At 43.2% G+C, this 12,067-nt stretch overlaps 1 protein-coding gene across 6 annotated transcripts in view; it reads left to right on the top strand.

Moving 5' to 3' along the window:
* The first annotated feature begins 10,864 nt into the window (after positions 1-10,864).
* LOC117771723 (A-kinase anchor protein 2) overlaps positions 10,865-12,067 on the top strand; it is a 72,318-nt gene continuing 71,115 nt past the window's right edge. For 3 of the 6 annotated variants that reach the window (XM_034602432.1, XM_034602430.1, XM_034602427.1), the window contains exon 1: positions 10,866-11,641. Coding sequence is in view for 3 of the 6 variants with exons in the window: in XM_034602430.1 (XP_034458321.1) it covers positions 11,598-11,641 (44 nt within the window). In the remaining 3 variants the exon portion in view is untranslated. Of the gene's footprint in view, positions 11,642-12,067 lie in introns of all 6 variants that reach the window. The other 3 variants (XM_034602429.1, XM_034602428.1, XM_034602431.1) reach the window with 2 other exon arrangements.

Here is a 12,067-nt window from a genome sequence, read left to right as displayed (position 1 = left end):
CCACCGGATGGATTCAAACGGTTGCCGTGGCAATGCTGGTTAAACTCGACACTAAATAACAAACAAAAACTTTTTGAGGACTTTCTTACGGCCTGAATTCATTCCCAACACTTCCGGCTGGAGTTCAGGCTGAGCCTCAATAATTTATGCCTCAATTTAAAACCCTCAACCTGCAGTTACTTTATCTTTTTAATAAACTCACTCACTTATGCTTTAACCAAACCTCGGGCAAATTAATCATTATTCTAATCTGTAATCTGCAAAGAGTCTGACCCAAAAATAACTCCCTAAACCTGGGAGGTGCAGCAGGACGTCCACGGCTCACAGATTCCTCTCAGGCTTCCCAGTGCTCTGAGGACATTGTCCTAATAAGTGTGGAAATGTGTGAGCCCATCCTGACGTACACAAATATACACAAGTACACACCTTAGTACACATACAGGCCTTAGGGGGCTCGCTCTGAAACTCTGCATCGTGTGGTCTGAGGATAACACACAAAGACACACACACACACACACACAGACAAACACAAACGTGGTACAGATACACAACGGTGTGTTGTGTTGCCTGTTTATTTGATTAAATCAGTGTTGTAAGGTAGAGGAGGCGGCATTCATCTCCATTAGACACACAGACGGGCTGAAAGCTCACGGAAGCACACACAGACACACACACACACACACACACATTAGTAATGGAGTTTGCTCGGGGCAGCGAAGTGTCCAGCAGAGAAATATATAAATGTGAATATATCCAAATGCCCAAATACTTAATACGCTGCAGTTTCTTTGATTCAGTTCTGCATTGTAAGCAAATGGAATGCCTCCCACACAAAAAGGACGTGAAGTGTGATATAAACTATCCTCCACACCAAGAAAGTAATTTATTGCCGGCCAGAGCAGAAATGTGCTGCCCACGAGGATAAATAATGTAGACTAACATCTGCAGGAGATAAATAATACAATGTAGGAGCTTTTTGTTTCCTCGTCTCCTCCCTCTCGAAGCATCTACGACCTTCCCTTCCACTTCCTCTCCCCTCGTGTTTTGTCACCTCTCCTCCATTCACAGAGGAGTCAGGTCAGTGAACACGGCATAAGTACAAATCTGATGCAAATCTAACAACAGTAGTCACAATGGAATACAATGCAATACAGTATAATGTGATACAGGACGGTTTGAGGTTTTATCTTCGGTGGCTGGAATGCACCCTGCAAAGGTCAGTGTTGTGTCATCACAAACGCTGTGAACTGATATGAACATAATGTTTGATTGCAGCGCTACATTTTTTTGTTTCTCACAAATGTCAACACTGATGCAATTACAGGAAATGAGTGTGAGATGGGGTGTAAATTATTATGCACGGATTAACACTGTCACTGTGCGGTCGAAGCGACTGGAATGACTCCGACCTCTGCAGGAACTCTGAAATGTTCATATTCATAATTACAAACATCCTGCTAGTTGGTGATACTCAAGAAGATTTAAAACATACACTAACAAAAGATGTACCACAACAATCAGCAAATGCTAAAATGTAACAGGACACTGATTTTCTAAAAACTGATTTGCAGTCTTTACAGTGAATTGATGGCTTAAGCTCTGGGTGTCATCAGTGGTGCCTGCCTGGAGCTGTGGAGCCATAGAGGTGACAGGGAAAAGCAGAGCTAAGCTAACAAGCCAGGTTAAGGAGTGCAAACGTCGATACCTGCTAATCACTGTTAACAAAGTAATACTGGAATTTAGCTTACTGCAAAAACTCCTTGGACTTTAAGCGTTCCATATTATTCATGTGCTTTAAAAATGTTCCTCCAGGCACCGACACTATTATCAAACACGTTAAGTTCAATGACTGGGATCAATTCAGGTGAAGCAGACAACTGAACTGTCACTCAAGTAATAATGATGCATAATTTAAAACTTTTATATAATTTAAACGGGTGAATAAGAATTCATCCCCCCCCTGTACAGTTGTCACGAAGGGGGAAATTAGCCATTGAGACCAAAACCATTTTTTAGAACCAGGCTGTAAATAATGTTTGATTCTATATCTGTTTTAAAACATACAAAATTCATTCAGGTCTAGATAATGATGTGACAAGGTAACGCAGCATAAATTCAATTAAAAAGGAACCTGACAAACCTGCAGCTCATGTTTTTAGTGTCAAGCTTTCTCTGAAATCTCTTTGTTTTTCGGATGCTTTGAAGATGAGCCTGACATCAAAGGGATTGTGTACTCGGTTGATTAATGAGTCCGCCAAGGCCTCGTTGTTTACCGGCTTTTTCCTCACGGCGAGCAAAGATGGCTTCCTGTTCTAATTAGCAGTTTAAGAAGTGATTGTGAATCTTATACTTTACAGGGAAAAGTCAAGTGATTTGTAGAAACTGAGACAGTTGACACTTATCAAAGGTTTCAGGAGATGCCTGATTTTCCGATGTCGCATAAAATCATGTCACAAGACTGAGCACGTGTGGACAAGGCCCGGTTGTGCAATACGCTTGTCCACTGTGTCAAAATGTGAAGTCATCGTGAGTTGAAGGGTTTCCTGGTGATGTCACACTGATGATGCAGAGCGCAGCTGTGCAGGATTCTGATTGGATGAGCTCATGTCTCACCATCATCTCATCTATCCTCTAATGAACTCAGGTCAACAGACACATGTGAACCGTACGAGTGATATCAAACCACGTTGATGTCAAATAAATATGAATATGATAAAGTGACTTTAGGTTTCGGGCCCAACTGCTTCTTATCAGACAAAAATACATAAAATATACATTAATTAAGACAAAATGCTATATTTTTATTTTTGTGGTCGTCAACTGACTCCATTGAATCTCAGGACCTCATCTCTGCAGAGCGTACTATGGTGTATGCCCAGTTTTATACATGCCTATAATATTTGCTTATATAATGTGAAATTAATGCACGGCCTGTTAGAGACCCCGTCCATGTGATCTCAGCATGCGGCCGGCATCGTGCGCGTTGTATTTTTGGCTGATGAAGAGAAACGTCTGACTGCTTCAAAGTCACCGGCTTTTTGTTGTAATAAATAATTGAAAATTGGAGCCCCGCAGTGAGCAAGCTGTTTTCTTTCTTTAGTGTTTGTTCGGTTTTTTTGTCGCAGCACCTGCCCGCGTTTGGCTGGGATGTGCGTCTACATTTCTACTGTCTAAATTCTCCTTAAGAATTTATGAGAACAGGAGAGAGGGAAGTGGGAAAAACATGCAGCCTAAATAAAGAAGAGAGAGGTAAACTACAAAACTTCGTATGGAGGCAGTGGGAAAAGTAGAGTAAAGGATTATACATGCGGTCGGAAAAGCAGCAGTATTATGAAACTATATTTTTCTCAGCTTTGGCCTTTGGCAACAACGTGAATCTGAGCACAGAAGTTAGGTCAGCCCCCTGAAGAACACATACTCACACACACACACACACACACACACACACACACACACACACACACACACACACACACACACACACACACACACACACACACACAGTGAGAGAGAGAAACCTACTTACTGTGGCGCTACAAACATAATTTACAGCAATATCCTTTATAAACTGTGTTAAACACGTCATGGAGACACACCATACAACCACTCTCCTTCTCCTCCAACCAAATCTCTGTTCTTCAATGTGTTATCTTGATATAATAAACATGAAGGTCAGCTGGGAACCGAGCGTTCACCCCTGAGGTTTACGACAACATTTAGTTTAACCTTTCTATGCAGCGGGCGTTGAGGACTGTGAGATTAATGTATTCAAGCCTCAGAGGAGTCCAGTGGTGTCATTCACACTGACTGACGCAGGAAACCACATGGGTAATGCATTTAGCTCACCATTCTATTAATCACTGGTTAAAAGGACTCTGGCTGCAGCATCATAGCCCACTTAATGTGTTCATTTGTGTAATGGATTTGCCACAAGGGGCCGAGACACCTGCAGTTCGGATTTAAAAACACCTAAAAATTGATTCGAACTCCACGTTCAAGAGTTGATGAAGTGAAAAGCTATCTTTCCGCCAGTATTTTCCATTTCAGCATCGACTGGTTGCTGTTGTGCAACCGCAGCTTTTCCAAAACCAGAATCACAAGCAGAGGTGTGAAGAACTTGCATCTGTTTCAGCGTCAGTTGAAAATGCTTCCTCGTCTGTTCTACCTCCTGGATGCTACAAAATTAGAGCTTGGGCTGCGTTCGGCAGATCTGAACTTTCAACAAGTCCGTCAACCGGAGTGATCGTAGGTTGTTTTGTCCCCCGACTCTGATACGAATCTCCTGAAACTGAGTCTTAATCCTCCAGAGTGTTCCACTCTAACATACATCCATCCATTATCTATAGCACTTATCCTTTGAGGGCCACAGGGGGGCCGGGGACAATCCTCAGGTCAGCAGCCATTTCACAGCAGCCAACATACAGAGACAAACAACCATTCATGCTCACATTCAAATCTACAGACAATTTAAAGTGTCAACCGAACCCCGATCTGCATGTTTTTTGGGAGTGTGGGTGGAAGCCGGAGTATCTGGAGAAAACCCACACAGACACAGGCAGAACACAGAAACTCCTCAGGGAAAGATCCTGCAACATTATCAGTGAAATCCAGTTTGCAAATACAAGCAATAAAGAGTAAATCTTACCTCTGTCATCTTACATCATACTGACTGAAAAACACCCCCCACTGAAATAAGAAAGCAATGCTGTTTCCATTTCTTCTAACCACAACAACTGGAGACAATGCTGACCTTTAAATCCAGGACATCGGGGACATTCTAGCTTTGGCCTCTGACTTTAAGCACAGGATGATAAATGCAGGAGTCACGGAGAATACAGCATTTTCAACCCGCTAATGATGCTAACGATAGCAAAATAAGCTAGCTCGCTGCAGCTGATAGAATATGGTCATTTGTACGTTTGTCCACCTTCAAGAAGTTCTTTAAAGAAGTGACTGAGTTCTGGTCTAAAGACTCAGTTTCCAAACGTGCTCAGTTTCAGGGCACTCACAAAGATTTGAGTACAATAGAAGACACACAACACACATACACACAAACACACACTTCCCATATTGATGTTGTAGTTGCGGTTCGGTCACATGTTTTATTTGAGCCACTCAACAACAACGCTACTGATAAAACCCTAATATCATGTGTGTTTGAATGCTAACATTTAAATTTGTGCGTGAGAAAGTATTTGCTTGCTTTGTCTTCACGTGAATGCTTTGTGTGTGTGTGTGTGTGTGTGTGTGTGCGTGAAGGCATGCAGTGGTGTGCTGCTCTCCATTTTAATGGCAATTCCGACAGAGCCTTTCCCATCTCCCTGTCGCCATGGCAACCAAGCGGGTAAGCGGCCACGTTTGTCTCGGGGGCCCTGGCCTTCTTTTGGCGTGCCACAGCTGCGCACACACACACACACACACACACACACACACACACCCACACGTGCACACATACCAGAACACACATACCAGAACACACAATCACGTACAAGCCTAAATAGACCGGCAGAAATCACAAATTAAATCACATTAAACAAACATTTCCCTGCACAATACACACACACACACACACACACACATATACAGGCTACTGTATGGATTTAAAGCCACACCCCTCATCCCTCTGAGCACAGGGGTCTCCCGAAAATGATTCCCACACGCCTCCCTCTCCTCCCTCTCCTCCCTCTCCTCCAGACCAGTGCCTGGGATTTCCCTGTGAAATGCTAATCTGTTCCTCCCTGAGCAGGAAGCTCTTTAATATCTGTCTCTCTTACACACACACAAACACACACATGCTGGCTGGTCAGTCACTGGACTGGAATATAAAAATAATAATTCTCCTCTCACTCTGCTCATAAGTGGAAAGCAGCTTGATGCTGATGCTGAGTAAAAGCTCACACTTCATGTCACTGCACGTCAGGAGCTGAGTTCACTGTGAGTCACTCACCTGAACAACTTCAGCAACACTTGATTGATGCCAACAGCTGGAAGCCGAGTCAGTGAACTGTGGCAGGTGGATTGAATGACGTTTTAAATTTGGATTTTCATAGTTTGACTTTAAACTTTCCCACATACTATGAACTTGAATCATGTAGCTGTGTTGCTGGATGATTACCAGGTGTTCACTGTAAATCATCAAAATGATAATATAATACCATTGTTTTCCTGCTTTATACCATATATTACATACCACATTGAGAAACGCTCTACTTCTAATCAAGTTTGATAAGAAAAACAAACAGAAAAGGAGGATTTGGGAGCTGCTGCTCGACTGGAACTCTTTTGTTGAATTTTTCATTTGTTCTAATAGCTTTGCCCCGACAAGAAGGATGTGATCGTCCTTCATCTTCGCCCAGATCCTCCCCAGGATGGTAATGAATTGTTTATCACCTCTGTTGTGGTGAACACAAATTAGAGGAAATGAAGTGGGTCACACAGACACACTCAAGTTTGATATGTGTTTGTGTTAACTGGCTTCGATGAGTCTGTTTGGCATCCAATAGTTTAAACATGTTTATTGACTTGATTTTCACTTACAGGGAGATATATGTATCTGTAATGGTTGAAAATGAAGAAGGTACCTGAATTAATTTATGTCAATAAAGAAGAAACAAATCAATTTGAATTCAGAGTAGCTGATGTCATAAATACAATGCGATGTCTTTTTCAAATTAATTTCTTGTGTTAAAATGTTCTCACATGTTTGAAGCCCCCTTTTGTCGCCCATATAGGAAGAAGTGCTGTATTAACACAATGTGGAGCACTTCTGAAGTGGGTCAGAGTGAATCCCAGATGTGGTTTCCCAGTGTATCACTGGTTCATCTGAGCTGACAGAATTTCTGGATTAACAACCAAAACCCACTGGAGCAGAAAGTGTCTCCCACTCGCTCTGTGTGTCGACTGTATTTTTAAGCGTGTGTGTTACTGTGTGTCTGTGTACGTGCAGGAATCTGACTTTACAGATGTGAAGACAAACACAGAAAACCGTACATCTGTTGAGATGAATGTAACAAGAGTTTACCTTGAAAGATATGTAAGAAATACTAAAATAATCACTTCAGATACACATTCAATGAAGAAATGTTTATTTTATATCGGTTTAATTGTTGAGATTATGGGACGATCAGGTTCTTACTAGTTTCAAGTCACTGTTAAATATTCTCAAACTCAGATTACTCACTACTTTGACCCCCTCCTCAAAATGTCACTGCTCTCCCCACTTATTCCTCACAGCTATTAAATCATTGAGGTTAAACATCAAAGAGATCACAGCAGAAACCTGACATGAGAAAAACTTAAAGTTATATAGTACATCCTCATCAAAGTCTGAGTAGCAGTGCCCTCTACTGGATGTCCTCTGGCAGTGCAAACACAGAGACAGTTGACTGTATTATTCCGTATTTGCTATGCACATGTGTGGCGCATACATTACATACATGTGTCATATGTTTCCTCATATCATACGTGGGAATTTGTGTATTCATTCGTTCATGCAGTGGGATTACATAAGTGATTGTGTTCACTTATATCTGAGTGGGTCAAATGTGATTCATTTTAATTAGTAATACTCTCAATATGCTTTTAGACAGAGATCCGGGTACATTTCTTATTGTGTCTTATTTAACACAATAACTAGTCATAGATTTTCAATTGGCTTCCTTAATCCAGCAGATGGCAGCATACTCAACTATACACAAAGAGACATCAGTGTCTGTCACAGTTATAATGGATTCCACATGAAGCACAGGTTTATTAGACACGACACACTGTCCATGCAGTTTATTAAAGAACAGTGTATAACGTAAAACTCCAACACCATTACATTACATTCACATCTAATATTAAACAACATTAATAATAAGTTATTTAAAGAGTCCTGTTTAACCAGTGGACTCGGCTGTTTCATTATTTCCTTGAGGGGATATCAAACTAATTGATCAGTCTGTAATAGCGTTGTGTTAGGATTGGGAAATGAAACAATATCCACAATTGGCTATAGCAATAAAACAAAGGTCCAATATCAATATATTGCTTCTGCTTTGTACAGGCAGGTTGAGGAGGTACAACACATCATTTCTCTCAGATTTGGAAATAAAAAGGGTTTAAAACCACACAACCTTCACTCAGGAGCAAAATCTGTCCTTAAGCTCGGAATAATAATGTGACTTTTATCGTTATAATTATTCATATTGACTAATAAGACCATTTTCATCTTGACTAAATGTTTGTATCACCCAACCCTGTGATGTCTTCTTTCCTTTACATATATAATAATGGTGCAGGTCGAGCAGTGTGATCGAATACAAACGTCCAACTATTCAAATGCATGAACACGCGGCCTGCAGGGTGAGAGTAGAGAGAGAGAGTAGGGGAGGGTACATCGCTGCATCTGTGATGTCCATGTAGGGTCACTACCTAAACCTGAGGAGCGGCTCTGGAATAACTGGCATACCGAGCAACATGATAACCAGGGGCTCAACATGAGCTGTTAGCAGAGAGAGGGGGGGAGAGAGAGAGAGAGAGAGAGAGAGAGAGAGAGAGAGAGAGAGAGAGAGAGAGAGAGAGAGAGGCTGATAAGCTGAGAAGAAACGTTCTCTACAAGTGTAAACATCTAAATGTGTGACAGGCAGGAATGTGAAAACCTTCTGGCACTTCAAGAGATGTGACCTTCACTTTCTCCTCTGAGCCTGAGATTCACATGTTTTCACCTCCACATCTTGCACAAAACAATAAAACAACACAGACCGAGAGATGCAGCTTCTTTTTCCATCAGTGCGATGCTATCCTGTTCGTTTCTTCTCTTCCTTTAGAAATCATTCTTTTTCTTAAACTGGGGGGAATCTGCAGCTCTTTCCCTCCTTCCTCGTTTCACCCGCTCTGCACATTTCTGCGGTGATTGATTCAAGTTTATGCATCAAAACAAATAAAAAAGATCGACTAATTATTCTGTAAACAATGAACCTATAAATATTTACTTAATGTCTCTAAAGGGAAACACGCACGACCAATGTGTAAGGGAGAAAACAGAAGAACGAGAGCCTGGAGAACGAGGGAGAAGGAGGATGAAAAAAAGGACAGAGGGCCAGAAGAAGCTTGGATGAAAAAGCAGAGGAAGAGAAGAAAACAAATTGATTTACAGCAAGGGGAATAAAGAAAGAGAAAAAGAAAGAAGAGGAAAGAAAGAGTCTGAAATTAGATAAGAAGGGACGGTCAAGAGGAGGTTCTTGTTTCCGTCACTGCTGTTAAAAACTCAGCCGGCGGGTTATAGACCCAATAAAACGACTGCTGAGCTTCTAGTTTGGATAAATATCTGAGGAAAGTCTCCACAGACTAAACAGTTCTAACAGTAGCAACTGGTTTCTTGTCATATCTGCCACGGACCATTTTCCGAATAAAAAAAAAGGAATCTGCATGTGTGTTGTTTAGATTGAAACTGCTGTTCTTCTTTGTCTGCGCAGTTTGTTCGTGTTTGTCTTGTGCTTTCGTTCTCTTCTACCTTTTCCAGACTTCTCCCCCCCCCCCTTGACACGTTGAATATTTTTCGCAGTTTGACAGTTGGTCGTTTGAGGATTTTTCAAAAAGTCGTAAAAAAAATCCCATACCACTTTAAGAGAAAGATCTGTCGCGCTCCACACATCTGATGATGAGGGTTCTGTCGCGGCTCACAGCACCGAAACGACAAAGTGAAATGCACGATGAAGAGGCGGCAATAAAAAGTTAAGCCAAGGGCCTGGTGAGGGGGGAGGGAACGCTAGAAAGGGAGCGAGCAGAAAGTCCCAAACAAGCAGGAGGTAAAAAAAAAGACACATGGAAAGCCACAGCTATGGGAATTCACATGTGCAGGTGTGTCAAGGATGTCAAGGAGTCAAGTGTGTCAAGGAGCTTATTTGGAAACAGGGAACAGAACAGGTGAGCAGATGGGTACCGAGGGAATCAGGTGACAGGAGACGCTGGAAGGACTGAGGGTACTGAGGGCGGGGGGGAGTCTGACATGACGGGACAGTGATTTAAAATGGCAAAGGCAGCGAATAACTGAACTAGAAGGACTCTGTATAGAGCGCATATGTCCACCAAGGCCCAACAGTGCCCCCTGGAAATCCCATTGAAATCTTCTAGATCCTGATTTTAATTTGGATCTGCACCAAATTGCACACGTTCATGAGCGTACCAGATTTTTTTTAAATCAAGATCCATGATATTTTCTCTGAGAAATCAAGGAAAATGTTGAAAAACGCCCCAAATCTCTCAGGTGATGTCTCCAGTAGTTCTTGAGTAATTTCACAAACAAACCAACACACAAAGAAACGGACACGAGTAAAACCACAACCTCCAGGAATGTATTACTGTCGATGATCTGGATCTTCATCATATATTGTTTATCTCGCAGTATATTTGATTCTGCTCACTGCTGGTCTTTATATCACCGGTCTGCCAAGGTCCCGAGAGGTCAGGGGAGTTCTAGCCCTGTGTGTTTTGTTTGAAAGTCATAGAAAAGGAAGCAGAACGGACAGTTGACCTGGTTGAGCGGGCACCACACGGCAGGTGTGGAGGCTTGAATCCTCCTGCAGCTGCCTTTGCTGCAGCTGCCTTTGCTGCATGTCTTCCCCATAGACTGTTTATAAAAAGGTCTTCCCCTGATCTCTCTCCCTCTTAAATTCTGTCCAATTAATAGTGTGCCGTAAATACAATTAAAAATGAAACCAGAAAATGACCAGAGGCACAATACGACCACTACAAAACACAAAGGGACGACGCAGATGCAAAAATGACCACTGAGAGACACAAGATGACCAAAATGAGATGAAAATGTATCCTAAACGTTCATTTTGTGGCTTCTCAATCAAAGGCTTTAACTCATCTGAGCCCAGGGGCCTGTATTTGTCATAATGACGCCTGCTTCAGGACGTAAAAGGGGCTTCTTGAGTATCCTCTCTGCCTCTTTAAATGAATCCCTTCCTGGCCTCAGAGGGGAAGGCTTGTTCTCAGGGTAGCAGCCTGAGCGAGGCAGCTTGGCCTCTCCTTTCATTATTCTGTTTCTCCCCTAAGGCTCACTATCTCTCCATCTCTCTGCCATCCTCTGCTCTCCATCCCGCTCTCTCATCTCTCACCCTCCTTTCCTCTCCCGTCACTCGCTTGTTCACCTCCCTGGCTTTCCTACTGCTCATCCTCTCTTTCTCACACACAGAAAACCTGCACGTCTAACATGCAAATACATAACTGACCTCTCTCTCTCTCTCTCTCTCTCTCTCTCTCTCTCTCTCTCTCTCTCTCTCTCTCTCTCTCTTTCTCTAACGCACACACACGCAAACATGCTTCCACCCATCCCCTCCTGCCGGCAGTGCGGGGCGATGCAGGAGCGGCAGCAGCATCTGCTCTGACACATCCTGGCGTGACGGGGACACACCGAGCCGGCAGGAGGAAAGAAGAAGGAGGAGGAGGAGAAGAAGCTAAGGAGGAGGGGAGGTAGGAGGAGGAGAGGAGGAAGAGGAAGAAGAGGAGGAGGACACAACTCTGTGAAAAGGAAGCCGGAGGACGGGACGAGGAGAGGTGGACGAGGAAGAAGGAGGAGAGCAAGAGGAGACTCGGGTGGTGCAGCCATGTCAGACACACCTTTGCAGCGGAACGGCACGGCAACAACACCGTAAGTCGATGTTCTCTTCATCTTTATTTCTGTCCATCTTTCCCTCCATCGGCTCCTCTCCTTGCCTGCATCCCTCCACCTCTCTCCTCTCCATCTGACAGGCTGGGTTGTCATGGGAACCGGAGCTCCGTCATGGTGAGGCTGCTGCTCAGTCATGACTGGAGAGGAGACACGCGGTACACGGTGTACACTCCTCCCTCTCCTCTCCTCTCTCTCTCTCTTAGTCTCTCTTGGCTTCACTCACACTCCCTCTGCAGAGCTCTCACCCCTCACGGCTTCACTCTCTCACTCAAAAATCAGCCCTGAACTCCTTCTTCCTCGTTTTGCTAGTGTGTGTGTGTGTGTGTTTGTGCGCGTGTGATTGTGTGTGTGTGTAATGGGGCATGTTTCAGCATAGTCAATGTGAAGACTGCAGTGCAACCTTCT

This window comes from Hippoglossus hippoglossus, chromosome 12 (genome assembly GCF_009819705.1).
Source record: "Hippoglossus hippoglossus isolate fHipHip1 chromosome 12, fHipHip1.pri, whole genome shotgun sequence".
Lineage (NCBI taxonomy): Eukaryota > Metazoa > Chordata > Actinopteri > Pleuronectiformes > Pleuronectidae > Hippoglossus > Hippoglossus hippoglossus.
The sequence above is the reverse complement of the archived record's forward strand: the minus strand, read 5'-3'. Positions and strand labels throughout refer to the sequence as shown.